Source organism: Macadamia integrifolia, chromosome 7 (assembly GCF_013358625.1).
Source record: "Macadamia integrifolia cultivar HAES 741 chromosome 7, SCU_Mint_v3, whole genome shotgun sequence".
NCBI classification, from domain to species: domain Eukaryota; kingdom Viridiplantae; phylum Streptophyta; class Magnoliopsida; order Proteales; family Proteaceae; genus Macadamia; species Macadamia integrifolia.
The window spans coordinates 30,670,256-30,687,845 of NC_056563.1; the positions used below are offsets into that span (position 1 = coordinate 30,670,256).

At 37.4% G+C, this 17,590-nt stretch overlaps 3 protein-coding genes across 3 annotated transcripts; all 3 read right to left on the reverse strand.

Annotated features, from left to right (window-relative positions):
- Positions 1-1,878: 1,878 nt before the first annotated feature.
- Positions 1,879-5,443, reverse strand: LOC122084703. The gene is made up of 2 exons (XM_042653143.1): positions 4,849-5,443; positions 1,879-2,279 (listed from the first exon to the last, which is right to left on the reverse strand). Exons 1-2 carry the CDS (start codon positions 5,190-5,192, stop codon positions 2,030-2,032), a joined length of 594 nt encoding a protein of 197 aa, XP_042509077.1. The 5' UTR covers positions 5,193-5,443; the 3' UTR covers positions 1,879-2,029.
- A 2,357-nt stretch (positions 5,444-7,800) lies between these two features.
- On the reverse strand, positions 7,801-11,225 carry LOC122083717. The gene is made up of 2 exons (XM_042651602.1): positions 10,740-11,225; positions 7,801-8,166 (listed from the first exon to the last, which is right to left on the reverse strand). Exons 1-2 carry the CDS (start codon positions 10,917-10,919, stop codon positions 7,993-7,995), a joined length of 354 nt encoding a protein of 117 aa, XP_042507536.1. The 5' UTR covers positions 10,920-11,225; the 3' UTR covers positions 7,801-7,992.
- An 891-nt stretch (positions 11,226-12,116) lies between these two features.
- LOC122083849 (aminoacylase-1A-like) lies at positions 12,117-14,595 on the reverse strand. Its single transcript, XM_042651761.1, has 3 exons — positions 14,435-14,595; positions 13,865-14,104; positions 12,117-12,536 (listed from the first exon to the last, which is right to left on the reverse strand). The coding sequence occupies exons 1-3, from the start codon at positions 14,561-14,563 to the stop codon at positions 12,423-12,425; spliced, it is 483 nt and encodes a 160-aa protein (XP_042507695.1). The 5' UTR covers positions 14,564-14,595; the 3' UTR covers positions 12,117-12,422.
- Positions 14,596-17,590: the final 2,995 nt, after the last annotated feature.

Here is a 17,590-nt window from a genome sequence, read left to right on the forward strand (position 1 = left end):
ATATCTATGCACTTTTAAGACCCGTTTCTTCTTCAAAACAAAAAATTACTTAACACTTCATTTTAAATCCCTTACAATAAAATAAAAGGGTATATAAGACATTTTACAGCATAATTGCTACAGTGATCTAAACCTTTAAATGGGATGCTGCAGGCGATGTACAAATATTTTCCCATTAGAAAATGACAACTTTGGAATGGGCGGATCAGCCAAGTTATGCCAGGCCTTGCAAGAAAATTTGATAAACGTCTAAACCCAATACATTAGCCTTTGTGCTCTGGAAATTCAGATAAATGAGATTCGAGAATCGAGAGGAGAATATCAATGGGTTAGACAAGCTCCATAATCTAGATCTCTGCACTTATGCAGGGAGACAGATATGTGTAGTTGGGAAGAACACTAGAGAAGGTAGATATTTTAGGAGTCTATTCATGTAGTCATTGGTTCGGCATTGTATATATCTTAACTATTTATTGTACCTTAGGGTATCAATAAATAAGAGTGGCCTTTTTTATCCATAGTTATTAAATTCAGATTCGAGAATTATTTGGATTAATTCATTTCATTAATTCACCGATTCGGTCAAAATATCAATAAAAAAAAGCGGAGATAATAAAGTTCGAGTTTGGATTCGGATTTGGGAATTATTCGTTTACAAAAATACAAAGCGGCCAAAAAATTCGGATGTTATTTTTAATATTTACAATACTTGTTTCATATTATCTATTAATTATCATATGTACATAACATACAAATGATATAAAAATTAAAATTTTAAATTTTAAAGATAAAAATATTATATTTAGCTCTTTTTATTTTTCTAAATTTATTTTCTATTACTCAAATAATTGAATTAGAGAAAGAGAGACTGAGAGGTGGGACTGAACACAAATTACTGTAAGACTTAGTCAAGCCAAAATGGGGTGAGAGATTTTTTTTTTTGTAGAAATGTGAGAGATTACCTTAAGAAAGATAAAAAAAGAAGAAAAGTAACATTAGGATAATAAATGCATTATAATCACATTATTTTCTAAAGGCTTATTGACTTATTAAAGGTAAAGTTTTTTTTTTTTTTTTTTTACATGGGATAAAATTCGATTATAATTCGGTTAAAATTCGATTCGGTCGAATTATTCGTGAATTTTAAGAGTCTATAAAATTCGAGAATTTTTTATTTAATTTTAGATTCGGACAGAATTATTCGTAAAATTCGATAAAACTCGAATAATTCAGAGAATTTAATAACTAGGTTTCTATCACACTTCTACAGAAAGCTTATGATCTCATGTCTTTAGTACCTGCACCTCCATCCATCTTGCAGCCACTTTCCCCCCTCTCAAACTTTGTAGTAGTAGAAGTCTCATGCATTGAGTTGTTTTTCACGACACAAGGATCCACAGGCAGCACTACTGCCTTTGATTTTTCATCAGCAACTCCCTGCATAGGGATGAATGCGACGGAAAAAGATCATAGTGCTGTGCTGCCCCGTGGATTCCTATGCCGTCCATCACTGCAAATGAATTCAGATGCCGGGACTTCAAGGTTCAGATATTAACATATGTTGCTACTAAAGTGTGTTCAAAGAGTTTGATCAGAAGGTAAAGGATAACTGTATAACATGATAAAAAGGTTTGTGTTAAAGGGTCACTCCAGGGTGATGATAGGCTTGATAATTCCCCATAAAAATTACATCTAAAAAGTATCATTACTAAATATGATAAAAAATTTAGGTTTCATTTTCTTTTGCCACAAAAACAGAGCCTAAGGTAAAGAAAAGAAGAAGGTAAGGTATGTGGATTTTACCCGCCAATGATTTAGTAAAACTTATCCTCAAAACCAATATTATCCTCCAACTGATCAAGTAATTTGCACGGAGTATAAACCAACACATCATTGAGGAATGCACATACACCATGTCATAACCAACGATCGTTGTGTCCAATCCTAGTTTAACTATCAAAATTGTATGAAGAAACAAAGAGGGAAGAGTGATACTAAGGGGGGAAGGGGGTTGGGAAAGCTCACAGCCTCACACTATAATATCTTTCAATGGTACAAGATTGCTTATGGTGGGATTGCTGGTCCTATTAGTAATGATAATGTTACCATTGTTGTTGTTGTTGCTGCTGCTGATACTGTTATTGTTATTGCTATTGTAGAGCAAAAACGTTGCCTGGTCCAGGGTACCTTCTCTGAAAACATAGATCCCTTCTTCTTCCTCTAACCGGCGGAACTTCTTATCGAAAGGCCGGTCATAAACTCGATGTAGAGGCATACCCCTGAAATTGAAAAACAAGAATTCAGAAACCCTATAAATCTTAATTGTTCATTAAAGTAAACTTCTTTCATGGTTCAGCATTTTGAATTGTGACTGTGAGGACCTTCTATATTGAGGATACTGAATTGGGAAGGAAAAGCTATCACCCACACAGAATGTAGATAATGAACGAAATTTAGTTGCTGCCGGGTTGCAGCCCTGTGACAGCCAAAGAAATGGAATCTAAAAGGGTATTTTGAAAAATACCATAACCTAGGAAGGTATTTGTGAACCCTAGGTGAAAGTGAATTGTTCCATTTATTTGGCTGCCAGCAGGGGCTGCAACCGGGTAGCAGCCAATTTTTTTTCATAGCGCCATTGATTAAAGGTGCAATGGCACTTTCGTAAAAATCAAGGACAAATCAAAATTTTAAAAATAAATAAAAATAGCAATAAAAAAATCACCAAACAGGGCTATTTATTAAATTACTAATCCACACAAACCAGGCGGGTCTCCGGCTCTCCGCACAACCATAGCCGAAAGGATCGGGGTCTCTCCAATCTCAATTCTCAAGTCTCAACCCACCCCGACCCTCTTTTATTATTTTATTTTATTTATTTATTTTTTAATTTTTGTGGGGGTTGGGGCTGATCACCTGTATCGGGACAATTCGGAATAAAAAAACTAATTTTTCAATTAAAATCACATTTTTCCGATACAACGTGTCTATCTCTGGTTATATCAGTATGTATCAACAGCAAATAATACAATATAATACAATACCTACAAACATGGTTTCAAGTAGTCTTGGCCATATCATATCGGTATCAGCTGAAACCAATACCGATACCTGACCAATCCAGATTGGTTACCGATATCGTTTTCGTTTAAAGGGTAAAACAATATAAATATATATATATATATTTTTTTAAAGTAAGGACAGAATGATGATACCGATACTGTTACCGATACCTAAATCCTTACCTACAACCCTGGTGTGAAGTAGATAAAATATACCAATAGGGTAGGGGTGTCAACGGTCCGGGTTGGTGCGGTTTCGGTCCGGTTCCACCGGTTTCGGTGTGAGTTTGGAAGTGACCGAAACCGACCCATTAAGGATTTATCGGTTTCGGTCCGGTGTCGGTTTCGGTGCGGTTTGGGTTCGGGTTGGTACCGGTTTGGATTTATTAGGTTCATTTCGGTTTGGATCGGTTTTTTAAACCGGTATGGAGCCATTAGGAAACAACCAAATGATGAATTGTTGAACTTCGATTTCTTAAATTGATTTGTAATCGGGTTGGTTTTGATTTTTGGTCTAGTTTGAATTCGATTTTCCATACAAATGTATACAAAACTATTCAAATTTTAATTTTTTTAATGAATTTTGGAGTGTTTCGGTTTCTTACCGGTTTAGTTTCGGTTTCGGTCCGGGTTTTGAGCCGGTTTCGGTTTGGTTTCGGGTTCATCCGGTTTTCGGTGCGGTTCGGTTTGGTTTGGTTTTGGGGTTACAATACTCGAAACCGAACCGAACCAATAAGGCTTCGGTTCGGTTCGGTCCGGTCCGGGTTGTTATCGGTTCGGTCCGCCCGGTTTTACCGGTTTGGTTTAGGAATTGACACCCCTACAATAGGGTACTGAATACAAGTGTCCCAACTCCCAATCGCCACTTCTCTCTTGGTGGGCCTGGATCTCAGCTGTATATAATGGATACCAACACATCTATGGCCCACTACACTACAGTAGGCCCACTACACTACAGTAGGGCCTAGCAGTGATGAAGCGGTATCACGTTTAATATGATACCAATTATCCTTTTTCCTTCTTGTGGAAGTCTCACTATCTTGCTCTTTTTGGTAAACATATCTTGGTTCGGCTCCCCTCATCAGGTGATGGGACATCTGACTCTCTTTTTCTATTCTTCGATTTGGTTTGGTTTGCTTTGATTTGATTCGATTCGGTTCAATCGGACAGAACTGAACCTGATATAAAAATCTGTTGTGAGTTGTGACCGATCCAGACGATTCTTAACGATTCTACTCTGTTTCTGGCTTATTCTAATATTTCGATCAAATCGGAATCGCCCTGACGATTGATTCTTTTTTTCGAGAAAACCATTCAGAAAGCACGTGTTGCTTTACAAGGCTGTCGACACAAACATAATCAAATCCCAATTTCTAAACAGGTGGAAGTCGCACCTGTTTTGCCCTTTTTTTTTTTTGGTAGAAACTGTTTTCCCGATTCACACTACCAAACCAAAAAAAAAAAAAAAAAAAAAAAAACGAAAAAAGTAAGAAACCTACAAAAGAATGGCGTTGTTTCACCTTTTTGTTCTTGTTGTTTCCTGTTACTGTCGTACCTCTCAGATATCAGGGATTCAGAGTTTGTTAATTTTAGGGAAGAGGCACTCTTGAATCGTGTGATTCGATTCGTTGTTACGAAACTAAAGATTTCTTATCAGAATGATGAAAACACAGAGATTCATAAATTAATTGAAAAGATTTTGAGAAATTGTTAAGGAAGAAGAGAGAAAAGAGAGGGAACTTAATAAGGGAAGAATCAAGAAGCAGAAGAAGAGGCAAGAAATACGGACCTAACGTGGAAGAGATCGGAGATATCACTCTTCCCGAGGAAAAAGGCGACAGCATCGACGAAGGCTCGATACGTGCAAGTGTGTAGTCCGTCGATCCTTGGGTAAGGAAGCCTCGGCCGCGGCAGCGCTTCAGTCGGCGACCGATTCCGGCGACCTTCAGCGGCGGAGAATACGTATTCTTTCCAGGCACCACCGCCCGCGTTTGACGGAGAAGACGTTGATGATGAAACAGGGAGACCGACGAAACCTAGCGTGGCCATGATTGGTTCCAGCTCGTCGTGAGTCATGATGGGCTTGAAAGTTCTTGTGTACCACAGTGCCAGTTTCCGAAGCGACTCTTCCATCACCAGAAAAGAAATGGAAATGGAAAAAACTTCGTTTTAAAGCTATGAATGGGTTTTGTTGTTGTTTCTTCTGTAACGAAGCTTTCGGGTTTGCGAGGAATCAAGATTGAAGAAACGAAGGTGAGGAAGGGGGAAATGGAAGAAAACAGAGACGGTTGAAAGCTTAAAAATAGGGAGTGGGTTTGGGTTTTGATGTGAGAGAGGGAGAGAGCCAAAGAGGGTGGGGACGAGTTTCAAAGAGGTTTCGTTTCTATGTTTCATTTAATTTTCGGAAGTCAAATTGACACTTGCTGATCTTTAATTACGAAACTACCCATCAGTCAGCGCAACATAAGGGAGTAATAAGTAATAGGAGAGGTGGTGTGTATCGTGGTGGATCACTGGAAGGATTGCCACTTGCCACTGTCATGTGGTAATCGTTTGTTTTTTCTTTTTTCCTGGTAAAATTTTCATGGAAATGATATTTTACATGATTTTTTTTATACTTTTTATTTCTTTAATATATATATTTTTGCATTTTACTCTAAAAATTGTAGAAAAACCCATTTCAAGAAAATCTTGTTTTTCATTTCTTTTAAATGAAAACAATCGTATGAGAAAAGATTTTCCACAATATCAAAGTAGAAAATTCTTTGTCTCTCTCCTCCTTGACAACTCCTTATACTCTCATTTATCTGACCTCTCAATGATGAAATTAATTGCCCACCTTCCATTAGTGTGGTCTTCCCATGCTATTGATTTAATTCAAAGTTTCAATGAATGGTGATCGTAATTATAACGATTTTTAGATAGCGAAATTTTTTATTGGGTAAGTTTTGATCTATATGAAAGACATAACGATTTGGGCATTGTCTCAGAAAGAGGTTCGGTGAAATAGACATATCTGTAATATATGTGGACTACCTGCACCTAAATAGAAAGAATCTATAAAGCTTTACTGTTCCCTATGGTTGGATTTGTGACTCTCCTACTCAGCTTTGGTGGAGGGCGTAGAAGGCCTTCTTCCGAAGGGGCCGAGCCATTAACGAAATACCACTCTGGAATAGCTATGCCATGGTAAACCCTTCTTTTCTTATACAGAGTGAGAATATATTCTAAGTTGATAATGCATTTCGATAAATCATATTAAACATTGTCTTAATGCCAAAAAAAATCCACCATATGACTCCAAATGCTTTTAAGAGTAGAACATGATACTTATAATCCACAAATTCTTGAGTTAAGAAGATTAGATGGCAAATATATATTAAGTAAATATTGGGTCTAGATGCATAAGATCATGGATGAAACATTGCTATATTTGGAAATATTTCTTAGAATACATTACTAAAATAACCCATACAGTTAGGTTGTGAAAACAATTTGTAACCGATTAATATAACTACAGGATAGGGAACACCAAACAACCCATCTCCTTAGCACCAACTTTTATTTCTCTTTGAAAGCTTGAAGTCAGGAGAAATAAATCTTTGGCATTATGAAATGAAAAAAATTCCAAAATTACATGTTGAGTTCACTAACAAAGAATTAACAAATTATGTGATAAGAATTCCTTTGAAGATGAGACAGAGATAACAGAGAGGAAAAGATAATTTCAGATGCAAAATAGAATAGTTTAGAAATTGTGATGCACCAATCGGATCGGGTAATGCTGATTCTGATCCGAATTGGTCTACCGATTTAGATCCCGAATCGGTCGGAAAAATTATAGATTCAGTGACAATGGCATTTCTGTAAAAAGAAGGAAAACCAATCCTATTGGCGAGTGACTGCTAAATTTGTCTCGGGAATGAAAAGTGTGTCGTGCGTGCGATGCTCCCACGTTCATGCTGTTACCTGACTTTTCTATTTACCTTTTCTGTCAAATATGTTTTTAATCTTAAGATATTTTCGAGATCTGCCATGCCGATCCGAACCACCCATTCAGATCCCGATTCCTTGAATCCTAAGTGTGGATCCTCAAAAATATTAGTTTTCAATGTGATTGGGTTTCAATCCATAAATTTTTTGAATTTGATCAATCAGGACAACGTTTAAATAGTCCCAGATATCGTTCTTTTCAAATCAGAATCTGCTTGGAATCGGCCAAAATTATTAGGGATTAGTCAAAACTCAGAGTCGGCTAGGCACTGTTTAACTCAGCTTGTAAGGAATCATAGACATCAGTCAAGTTTTGCTAATCCATTCCCAGCTCCTCCATCTCTGAATTTATGGAGAAAGTTTTTCTTCACCGCTAGAAAGAAACACCCAATCATCTAGGGTTTGTTATTCATTTTCAACTATAGGAGGAATGTCATTCTCACCTGTTCTCACCTATAGGTGGAATGTCGAAATGCTCCTGGCCCCTAGTTTTACATCCTCATCCCATGGTGAAGGAAAACCATTGAAACATTTTTTTTATATGCTTTTTTGCTCTTTGAGCAGACATACAACTGAAGGAAAAATCCTCTAAAGGACGCACAAAAATGCAATAGTATAGCTAACTAGTCAGTCTTTAGAAGGCCACATTTCTCCTCTGAAGGATGCAAAAAAATGCAAGAGTATAGCTAGCTAGTCAGTCTTTAGAAGAAGACCACATTTCTCTTCAGATAAAAATTAACAGAATATGGAAATAAAACTTCAAACACCATTCCTTTTTAATATCTGCATCTGAATGGATTAGATGGCAATTGCATCCATCAGTTCCTAGAAAAGAAAGAAATGGTAAAAGCTATTTACAAACTTGGACCAGTTGCAGAGTGTAGCTCCTGGTTGTTTAAAGAATAGAATCAAGACATCATTAAGTTCTACATGGTAAACTTCATTTTTTTGCTTTAGCAAACCTGAGGCATCGGTACTTCTCACCGCTTACTGTGATTTCAAGAGCCCCATCCTGATTATCCTGATTTGATGCAGTTCCCATTAAGACACTTTTCTCTTTCTCAAGGTTCTCTCTCTCTATCTTAAGTCTAGCTTCTTGTCGAGCAATCTCAGCCTGTTATAAGAATAAGTCAGGTGCAAAAGTCAAACAACACTAGTATCACCTCAGAATCCTTGAATTTAGAGCAGATCAGCATTTCAGCTTTAATTTGGAGCATGTGTGAAAAAAAAATCCATATAATGAATAGCTGCCTAAATAAAACTAAAAGTGCTTTAACTTAGCATTGTTCTTCAATGTCTCAAGAAAGTGCTTCATGTAAATATGATTTTAATCAGTGCAGACAAGAGAATGAGCACCATAAACATAAAGCTGCTAAAGTCTTTTTGTTGCTCAATTACCATGAAGTAGTGGCAACAAAAGAAAGAAAATAACTCTGAAGGAATAATGAAGGATGACTGTTGCCATACATAAACAAACACACAAGATTTACAATTTTAGGGAATAATGTTAAGAGATGTCTCGCACATGTACAAAATCATACCACTCACTATAAGGTTAGGGGGAGGGCATTTGGATCCATCAACTCAACCTAATCATTTGATTAAGAACACTGTTAAGCATAGTTTTTAAGGCGCTGCTAAGGCGTTGCCTTACCAGTGCCTTGGCGTTGATGCGGTCTAGAGATGGTAAGGCAGTGCTCCGCCTTACGTGAAGTGGTGCCTTATGCGTTTTTTTTTTTTTTAAACACATTTTAAAATTACTTGATGAAGATTCCAAATATAGATTTTTTATTGGTAGGTATATGGTTTTGTTAATACTTGAGATGTATAGGATCAGCTTTACTCCACCAAAAATAACCAAAACAAACAAAACAAAAACACGATTCACAAACAAGGTTTGGATTTTGTCAAGGGTTTTAAGAGAGGGCTTTGAGAAAGAATCAAAGAACAAGGAAGAACCACTGATCCAGACGACCATTTTACTCCGGCAGCGGTGAGCTTCATTCTTCTTTGACAGGAGTGAAAATATAGTGGATGACCTTAGGGCTTAGGCACTCATTTTGGCATCATAGAGGTAAGTATAATAAATACTTGTATTTTTTATGTCTTCTTTTCTTTATATTTATAATTTTGTTTCATAATTATGTATTTATATTATATGTTAATATGTTATGATGATTGATGATTGATGATTGATGAAGATGAACTTAGTTTATTCACTTTATTGATTTGTTTTCTTGATGAATATCTTACATTGGTATGAATATGAACTGTTAATATTTATTTAACATATGAGTAATAGGATTCAACTGGGATTTGAGCCAAATAGATTGGTTTTATAAAAAAAATTACACAAGAACACTTTAGTCAATAAGGTGACGCTTTACGCCCGCCTTATCACTAAAGCGCTCCGAAAGACCCTCAAACGCCTCCGTCGCCTTACCGCCTTAAAAACTATGCTGTTAAGAAAGCAATCTAATAAGTGGGCTGTAGTATCAGGGAACCCTAATTCACCAAGTTAAATGGGATAAATCATTACAAGAACCACAGAAAATTCAATTGAAACCAAAAGCAAATGAAGAAGGAAAGAGGTACCATATTAAAGAGACTTTGATAAAGCAAACAAAAGGGCTACCATCTCTCTCAAATTGTCCTACTTCCACAAGGTTCATTTTCTTCGTTGCGATCAGATTTTTCTGCGATCAGATTTTTCTTAAGGATGGAAAAGATCTATCTATAAGAGTCATGAGCAATCACCTGTACTAGCCACTTACTAGGGTGTGAAATGGTTCTTAGAAAATAAAGAAGTGAGTGAAGTAACCATACTATCCACACCAATGTCCACCTTCCAGCTTCCATATAAGCAGGCACATTGACAAACCATTGACCTCAACCTAACCTTTGGTTATTCTCCAATAGATTGTGCAGCTTTATCAGTAAGTTGAGTTTCTTTCATCCCAATTCACTACTGTTTCTTTTAACACAAATGCCACAAATCCTGACGTTACCAATGCAGCTTCTTGCCTTATGATTCAACTGAGTTTCTTCCATCCCAAGAATCTATAGGAAGGCAACTCTGTTTTCATTTTCTCACCACTTGCACCGGTAAGGATAGAGCATACAACATCTTTTTTCACCCCTTCTTAACTTATTCAACAATGCAAGAAAAAGGCCAGTTATTGACAGAATTTCAATCCATCAATCCTGGAAGTCTTAGATACAGAAATGAAAGAAACAAGTTAACACTATTGTTCTAGAAGGGCATTTCAGGATCATGTCTGGAAAATGACCTGAACCAAAGCTTAAGAATAGATGCCTTGAGATCGAGTTGACGTAAGCAAAGTGAAAATGAAAGCAATAATTAGGAAACGATTCACTGAAGTTGTAAATTGCAACGAGGGATTCTCTTTCACTTGAATTGGGTATTATGAGCTTATTGGGTGTTTTTCCCCCTAAGTAATCCACGCTACAACAATAGAAGATTTAATCCAAAAGTGAGGAAGATCAAAAAAATTATGCCAATGAAAAGAACTGTAAAAACTTGATGAGTTGTCATCGACTACCAAAAGCAATTCAAAGGAAAATTATCAGATTGAATAACAAAAATAAGTGCTATTTTCTGCTATCTATGAAGAAATAAGAAAGAAAATAGAAGAACTTAGGATGTCTATAAACAATCGTATTCACCTCTCGACGAGATAGTTCGGCCTTCCAAGCAGCCTCTCTCTCGGCGACCTCTCTTTCCCTCTCCTCGATGTAGCTCTGCATTTCCCTTTCTTTCATGATCCGGTCTTGGATATCAGCATCGAGAGCTTCTTTCAGCTCCTTCACGAACTTATCAACCACGGCTTTGATTCTCAGAGACATATCTCTCAACCTCAAAATATCCAATTCAGAAACTCTGGAAAGAGCACATAATAGCACATCTCCCAGCCGTCATCCTTTGACCAGCAACTGCAAACGCTATCTCCGCATACCTACTACGATCTCCCGATGGCTGCTCCAGGTATCCACCTTGTATAGTATTCCGACTATCTAGGGTTTCGCTCTGCAATTAAAGAGTCTCCGATGAGGAACAAGTGTAGAGATCCTTGCGTTAGATGGAGACGAATAGACGATCACAATGTGTGCACGAAAAGAAACGAATCGATTGGAGGGGACCTTTCCCTTATGAACTCTTATAATCAAATAAAAATACAGAGATAATAAATAAATACGACTAGGATGTAGAATAAATTACCGAAATACCAATCATCAGCGTCAACGAACGCAGTTCATCTATGCCTTGTTTGGATCGTGCGGCCCGTTGGACACGGTCCCGCTCAAATGATGAGGAGCCAAAAAAGAACCGCTAGTAATATTTCTCTTGGCGGCAAAATTTCGAGGCTTCTTTACTAGTTGGGTGGAATGACCGTTATATACTGAGAGGCTCAAGGCTGAAAGCTGAACCAGTGTTTAAGAACCTGGTATCGGAATCGGCTTAAAAACACCCTAGCCCTAGTTTTTGAACAGATCAGCTTGACCCGGAATCGGGATCAGCCTCGGCCGAATCTGATCTGATTTTTAAATCTCTGGGCAAAAGCCAATTCTCTCCCTCCGCAAATTGCAATCCTTAATCATCGTCAATTCAATTCGGTTTCAGAGCTGAACCAGTTTTAGGCATATACTAGGTCAAACCAAAGCCAAAATGTTGAAGTGATCGGATTTTGGTCCTGTTCAGTTATGATTTTCTATTGGTTTTCCTTTACGAGATCCAATCAATTTTACACTCAACAGTTTAGTTCATTTGAGTTTCGATAGGCTTTAATCCGGTTCAGCTTTGCTTTTCTTTTGGTCTTTCAAGAATTAGTTCAGTTGTCAATTTTGGTCTCTCCGGTCAATTTCGATTCCTACCAATTTATAGAAAAACTAGATGAACTAAAACCAAATTAAACCAAATTGAAGCATCAGAATCAATTTCAACCAATGTGGGCTGTAATTTGACATCCCTACTTAAAATCGCTTGTGCTATCTTCGGTTGCTAAGAAATGAAAAGAAAAAAAAAATTAAATTTGAAGAGAAATATAGACACATAAATCAATTAAGCATAACCTCGAAGTTAATGATGCACTTTGGGGAGGCCAATGCCATAGGCAGCACAGAGGGACTGGACCACTACCAGTATACTTATTCCTTATCGAAAGATCAGAAGTTCAGAACTAATGGTTAACCAGTGGAATACATCTTATAATTCACATCAATGCACACGGCAATAGGAGTGACTTCCATTAATACATTTCTCTCTGCCACAGCTACCAAGTGAGATCTATCCTTTATCCCCTCTGCATTATAATGAAGCTATGACAAGTTCATCACAGAGCCATGCCACTCTTACAATTCGTCCCTGGACACAACATTCCCTGTGTGCTCAGTGTAAGATGTGTATCCTTTGATGATCGACTCATATATTTCAATTCCTTTCAAGTACTCTGCTTGATTTAGGAACTGCATCACAGTAGAAAAAGTAGTTAGATAACAATAATTGGTCAGCATAAATTGATTAGCCAAGATAATCAAAGTATAAATAAAATAAAACAATGCAACTATTTTAAAATTTGACAAATGACACACAACTCTGGTGCTGTTTCCGTCTGTGAACTATGAGGGAGTGTGGTCATTCCTAAATAGAAAATAAACTTTAGACAATGCAAGTGGATCGGCAACCCTTGCTCTACAATCTTAAGTCTGAACAATGGCCCTGAAATATTCCTTGGAAAAAGATCTTGTTATGGTTGGCTACTTCCATTCCAAATTCAAGTTAAGGTCTGTTCTAGGCATTGTTCCCCAACATAAAGACCTGTCTCGCATGCAGGCTGATCCCTCAATCATCATGACTTGAGATGCATTTGCAGATTGCTTCCCAGAGAGTACATCTCTGAAATGGAGACAAGATGCACAAACATTGTTGACTGCTTCTACCAAGTAAGAGCCACAAGAGTAGAAAATAGCTAGTACCTAGCGGTTGCACCAAGAATTCCTACAAACAGCACCCCACCCCCCCCCAAAAAAAAAAAAAAGTCACTCAGCCAAACAATGGCCTAAATGTTTGACCAGGAAATTATCAGCTCTCCCTAGCCAAAAAACACAATAGTGCATCCTCTTCTTCCCATCCAGCAAGAAATTCATGTGATGGAAATTGATCCATTCCGAGCAACCTAAGGTTTTGACCTCACATTTTGACAGATTTTTTTTGGTCAGACCATAAAGTAAGCTGGGGGAGAGGGCGGACCTCAGTGCAATGGTAAGGTTGCTCCATTGCGACCTAGTGGTCACAGGTTCAAGTTGGGAAACAGCCTTTTCACGAAGCAGGGTAAGGCTGTGTACATTATGACCCTCGCCAAAACCCACAGTGACAGGAGCCTTGTGCATTGGGTACGCCCTTTTTTACTGTAAAGTAAGCTGGGGCTCCAGCAGTTTTCAGCCTAGTGCCAGTAACCTATTGAACCACTGCCCATTGTCATCCTCCAACTAAAAATCTGTACACATGGAATGGTTGAAGACCTCAAGAAGAACAAAAGGGGACTAATATGCACCAACTTACTTGGAAACCCAACCCTAACACATTTAAGAGTCAGCAGAACAGGCACAATTCGCAATTTTGTAGAATCCATTTTCTTGAAAACCAAACAGTAAAGAACAAGATATGTTACAGAAACAGCACCATTTGGTACCCAACCCCATATATTTTGAATATAGAACTTACTCGTAAAATACAGTTTCTAAAATGCATATGAAGAGACACAACTAGCATGGAGAGCAAATTTGACAGTTACCTCATTATGGTCATGAAGCAGAATAGGAGTGTTTGCCATGGGAGAAAATCCAATTGCTGGCAATCCTCGATGGCGGAAGTATCGAGCATCTGTAGCGGCTGGAAAAACTTCTGGTTTACCAAGTTTGCCATTAGCTTTCTTTACTGCCCCTTCTAAGATTGTCCACCATGGATTAGAGTCATCTGTAGCAGTAAGGAGTGGCTTCCCAAACTTATTTAAGGTGGAACCCTTCTGCTTAAACTGCCACAAGCAAACATTTTCAGAAATGAAAAACTGTGCATCCAAAAATACAGCTCTTAAAATTCTGATGTTTCAGCTTTCAGTATGGATATTTGGCAGTTTTGACGAAAAATATAAATGGTAGCAGTAATTAAAATAATAAATTAGACCGATAGATGATGATAACTCTTATTGTGGTAGTTGTAGTAGCGTAATTCACCTTTACTCATCTTGTTCACATATTATGTTGGCTCTAGTACAATGGCAATGGAATCAATAAATAAATGTTCCCTTCCTACATTTCTAACTAGATTCTCAGTAACAACGAAAATCTTCCAAGTTCTTTCATACCTCAAATGTCATGTTGCGTGAAGAAGGTGCCCATTCCTCTTCAATCCGTTTCTCCAATGATTTCTCATCAGCAATTGGCGGGACTCGAATATCAAAACCTGCTTCAGCTTCAGATGGCTGCAGATTCATGACGAACCCCTGACGGAAAGAATAAGAAATTTATATCAGAAAGGCAAGGCAATAGCTGAAACTGAAAGATGGGGTGGGGTTGTCAAAATCTGTCCGTAGTTTTATAGATTTGTAATTTGCCAGCTTCATGGCTGTGGAGGTAGTAGGTGGTGCATATTCCAGCTTCTCCAATGGTATTCCATTACTAAATGCATGGGTGGCATGCGAGGCAGAAATTAATTTACAGCTAGACTGGTTATGCCCCCCTCCTAGACGTGAATACTGACTTATAGTCTTGCTAATTTGAACTGATAAGACAATGGACCAAGCATACAGCAGTAAGTTGAGGTCTCATCGTCAATGGAGTTATCACAATTTTTTCCCTCCTTGACGCTCATCAAAAATTTGGTTTTTGTCCCTCCGTTCTTGATGGAATCAAGACATCCTACGGAATGTTTCAGATTCCAACCCAACAGGAAGAATCGTAGCGCTCACAACCAGCAGGTTAAACACCACAGATAATCCACAATCTAGGGTTCAAATTAACCCCAAACTTAGGTCAGGAATAGGTAACTAATAGTAATTCAATCCCTCAAAATAGGATGAAGATCCAATGGTTGCATTCCGAGTTATTGACAACAAATGAAAATAGAAACTAAACCCTGAATTTAGAAACAGCAGTATATCTTCAAATCCACAAGTCAAAATAACACCAGAACAGGAGCACATTCATCACTCCATTTTCTACAAATCACCATATGTAAAAATCAGTTCAATCCCACAGCTAGATGTTTCACATCAGCAGTACACAAAATAGAAACTTAGGCTCAGAATTAGTGATGAGCACAATAATGTGTGAAATCTTAGGGATATAAGTGTACATTTTGCCCCACTTTGGATAGTACTACTTTTATTTTTATTTTTATTTTTTTTAGTTTCCAAGTTTACAAGAGAAAGTGCTTAAAGTGAATCAAGAACCAGTCCAAAGGTGGGACCCACTCATTGGTACCACATCCTCTCTCCTACAAAATCCTGAATATTATTCTCTCTCCTTGCCACCTCACAAGATCTTGAAGATGCTATGCAGAGATTCCTTTCTGATTTAATCAAGATTGCAAGATATTGGTTAATATTGCAAGGAAGGAATAAAATTTGATAATTTTGGAAACGGATTCTCTCCTTCCTCACACAATATCTCAGAGAATGAGGATTTTTACCAAGATTTTATTTTATTTTATTTTATTTTCTTTCTTTTCTTAAAGAAGACTTGTAGAAGGAAGGAGGCAAGACAAAAGCCCTATAAAAGCCCCTTCCTCCCCCCTCCTAATTATTATTCTCCTTAGTTTACTTTCTAGTTTATGCTTAGTTTTCTTCTTTCTCTCCCTCTCTCACTTTCTTTAGTTTTAGTTCTTCTTTATTTTTGCTTTAATCACTTTTGTAATAGTTTTTTATGTCAATTAATGCAAGTACTCTTTTATTCTTATTCAGCCTTTTATGTTTATGATCTATGCAATCGAGTTGTAATTTTTCAAGTTATAATTCTAGGCTTAGATCTAGGTGACAAGATCACGAGCCGTGAAGCATCTTTTTTTTTTCAAGTCAGTTTTTTTTTTTAAGATTTGTTTTCTCTAGTACTAGAAATTTCAGATTTGTTTTCTCTAGTACTAGAAATTTCAGATTTAGTTTATTCCAGATCTGATTTTTAGTACTGGAAGTATCTCAAATCACCCAAGCATTCAAGTTCAAGCATTGAAGTTCAAGTAAGTAGGCTCCCTCAGTAGTCTTCTCTCCCCCCCTCTCATTCCCTCTTCTGACTACCTTTTCTTTCTCAATTTAGGATTTTAATTTCAGTCGTTACATTATTGCTATCCCTTTCCCCCAAGGTTCATGGCTAGCGTATGTGTTGGCTTTGCCCCTTCTAGCCATAGAACCATCAATTTATTGTTTTTATTTTAATTGTCTCCCTTTCCCTAAAGCCAAGTAGAGTAACCCTTATAAGAGTGACTCTCTGGTCAAGTAGGGTAGCTCATATTATGATGCATCCCTCGGGCTAAGTAGAGAAACCTACTTGTGAGTCTCTCTCTAGCTTTTTCCCCTTTCTTTTACTTTATTTTTATTTCAGTATTTTTTTTTCCTTTATTTTTTTTTAATTGCGTGGGTTGTTTATTTTCACTTATTTATTTATTTAATTTTAATTGCGTGGCTTGTGTCCTTAAATTCTTAGATGACGAATGGTTAGGACGTTATTTTAGATACATATGTTTAGGACGGTAGTTAGAATTAGATCACAACCATTAATCGGTTCACTTTCACATTATTAAAAGAAATAAAAAAAATAAAGTGGCTGCTCTCCCTGAGTTCGACCCGTAGCTACACTGATCCGTACGCTTGCGGTTACATTTAAAATCTCAAACAATTAGTAAGCACCAATATATATATCAATTCATAGGACACAACTCTTCAATATTCCAATCAAAGAAAGATAAGTACCAATGATGGACAGAAGAAGGCATATCAGAACCTGAACGTTGCTGATCAACAGGAACAGAAATAACAACCATTAGTTCCTAAATCTAGGAACTGTAATAACACCCAAGTAGCAGACCTGATCAGAACCAACTTCTGGTCGATTGGCTGACAACTCATACAAATCTTGTACCAATCTGAAGACCAGAAGCTGCTAAACTGCAACTCATAAAACATATTATGTATGTTTCAAAACAGTACAACTGCAAGGCTTTTACAGGGCAGCAGATCAACTCAGTTAGCCCCCAATTAACTCCCTTCTGATTAGCACTAACAACCCTCAGATAAAAACTACAGAATTGTTGACAACATAAATGCAATCTCAGTTGAATTGCAGGATCAGTTTTGAAAAAGGGGAAGAGGATGTAACTTGAACCTCTCATTCAAGCCTGGAGCAGCATCTCACCGACCATGCAAAGTCTCTCACCTTGCTAACTGCATCTAAGTCTAACTCCCATCTCACAAGGAAAAGCTCACAGGCATTGCTTTTTCTCTTGTCTAAATTGTGGCCATGTAAGGAAC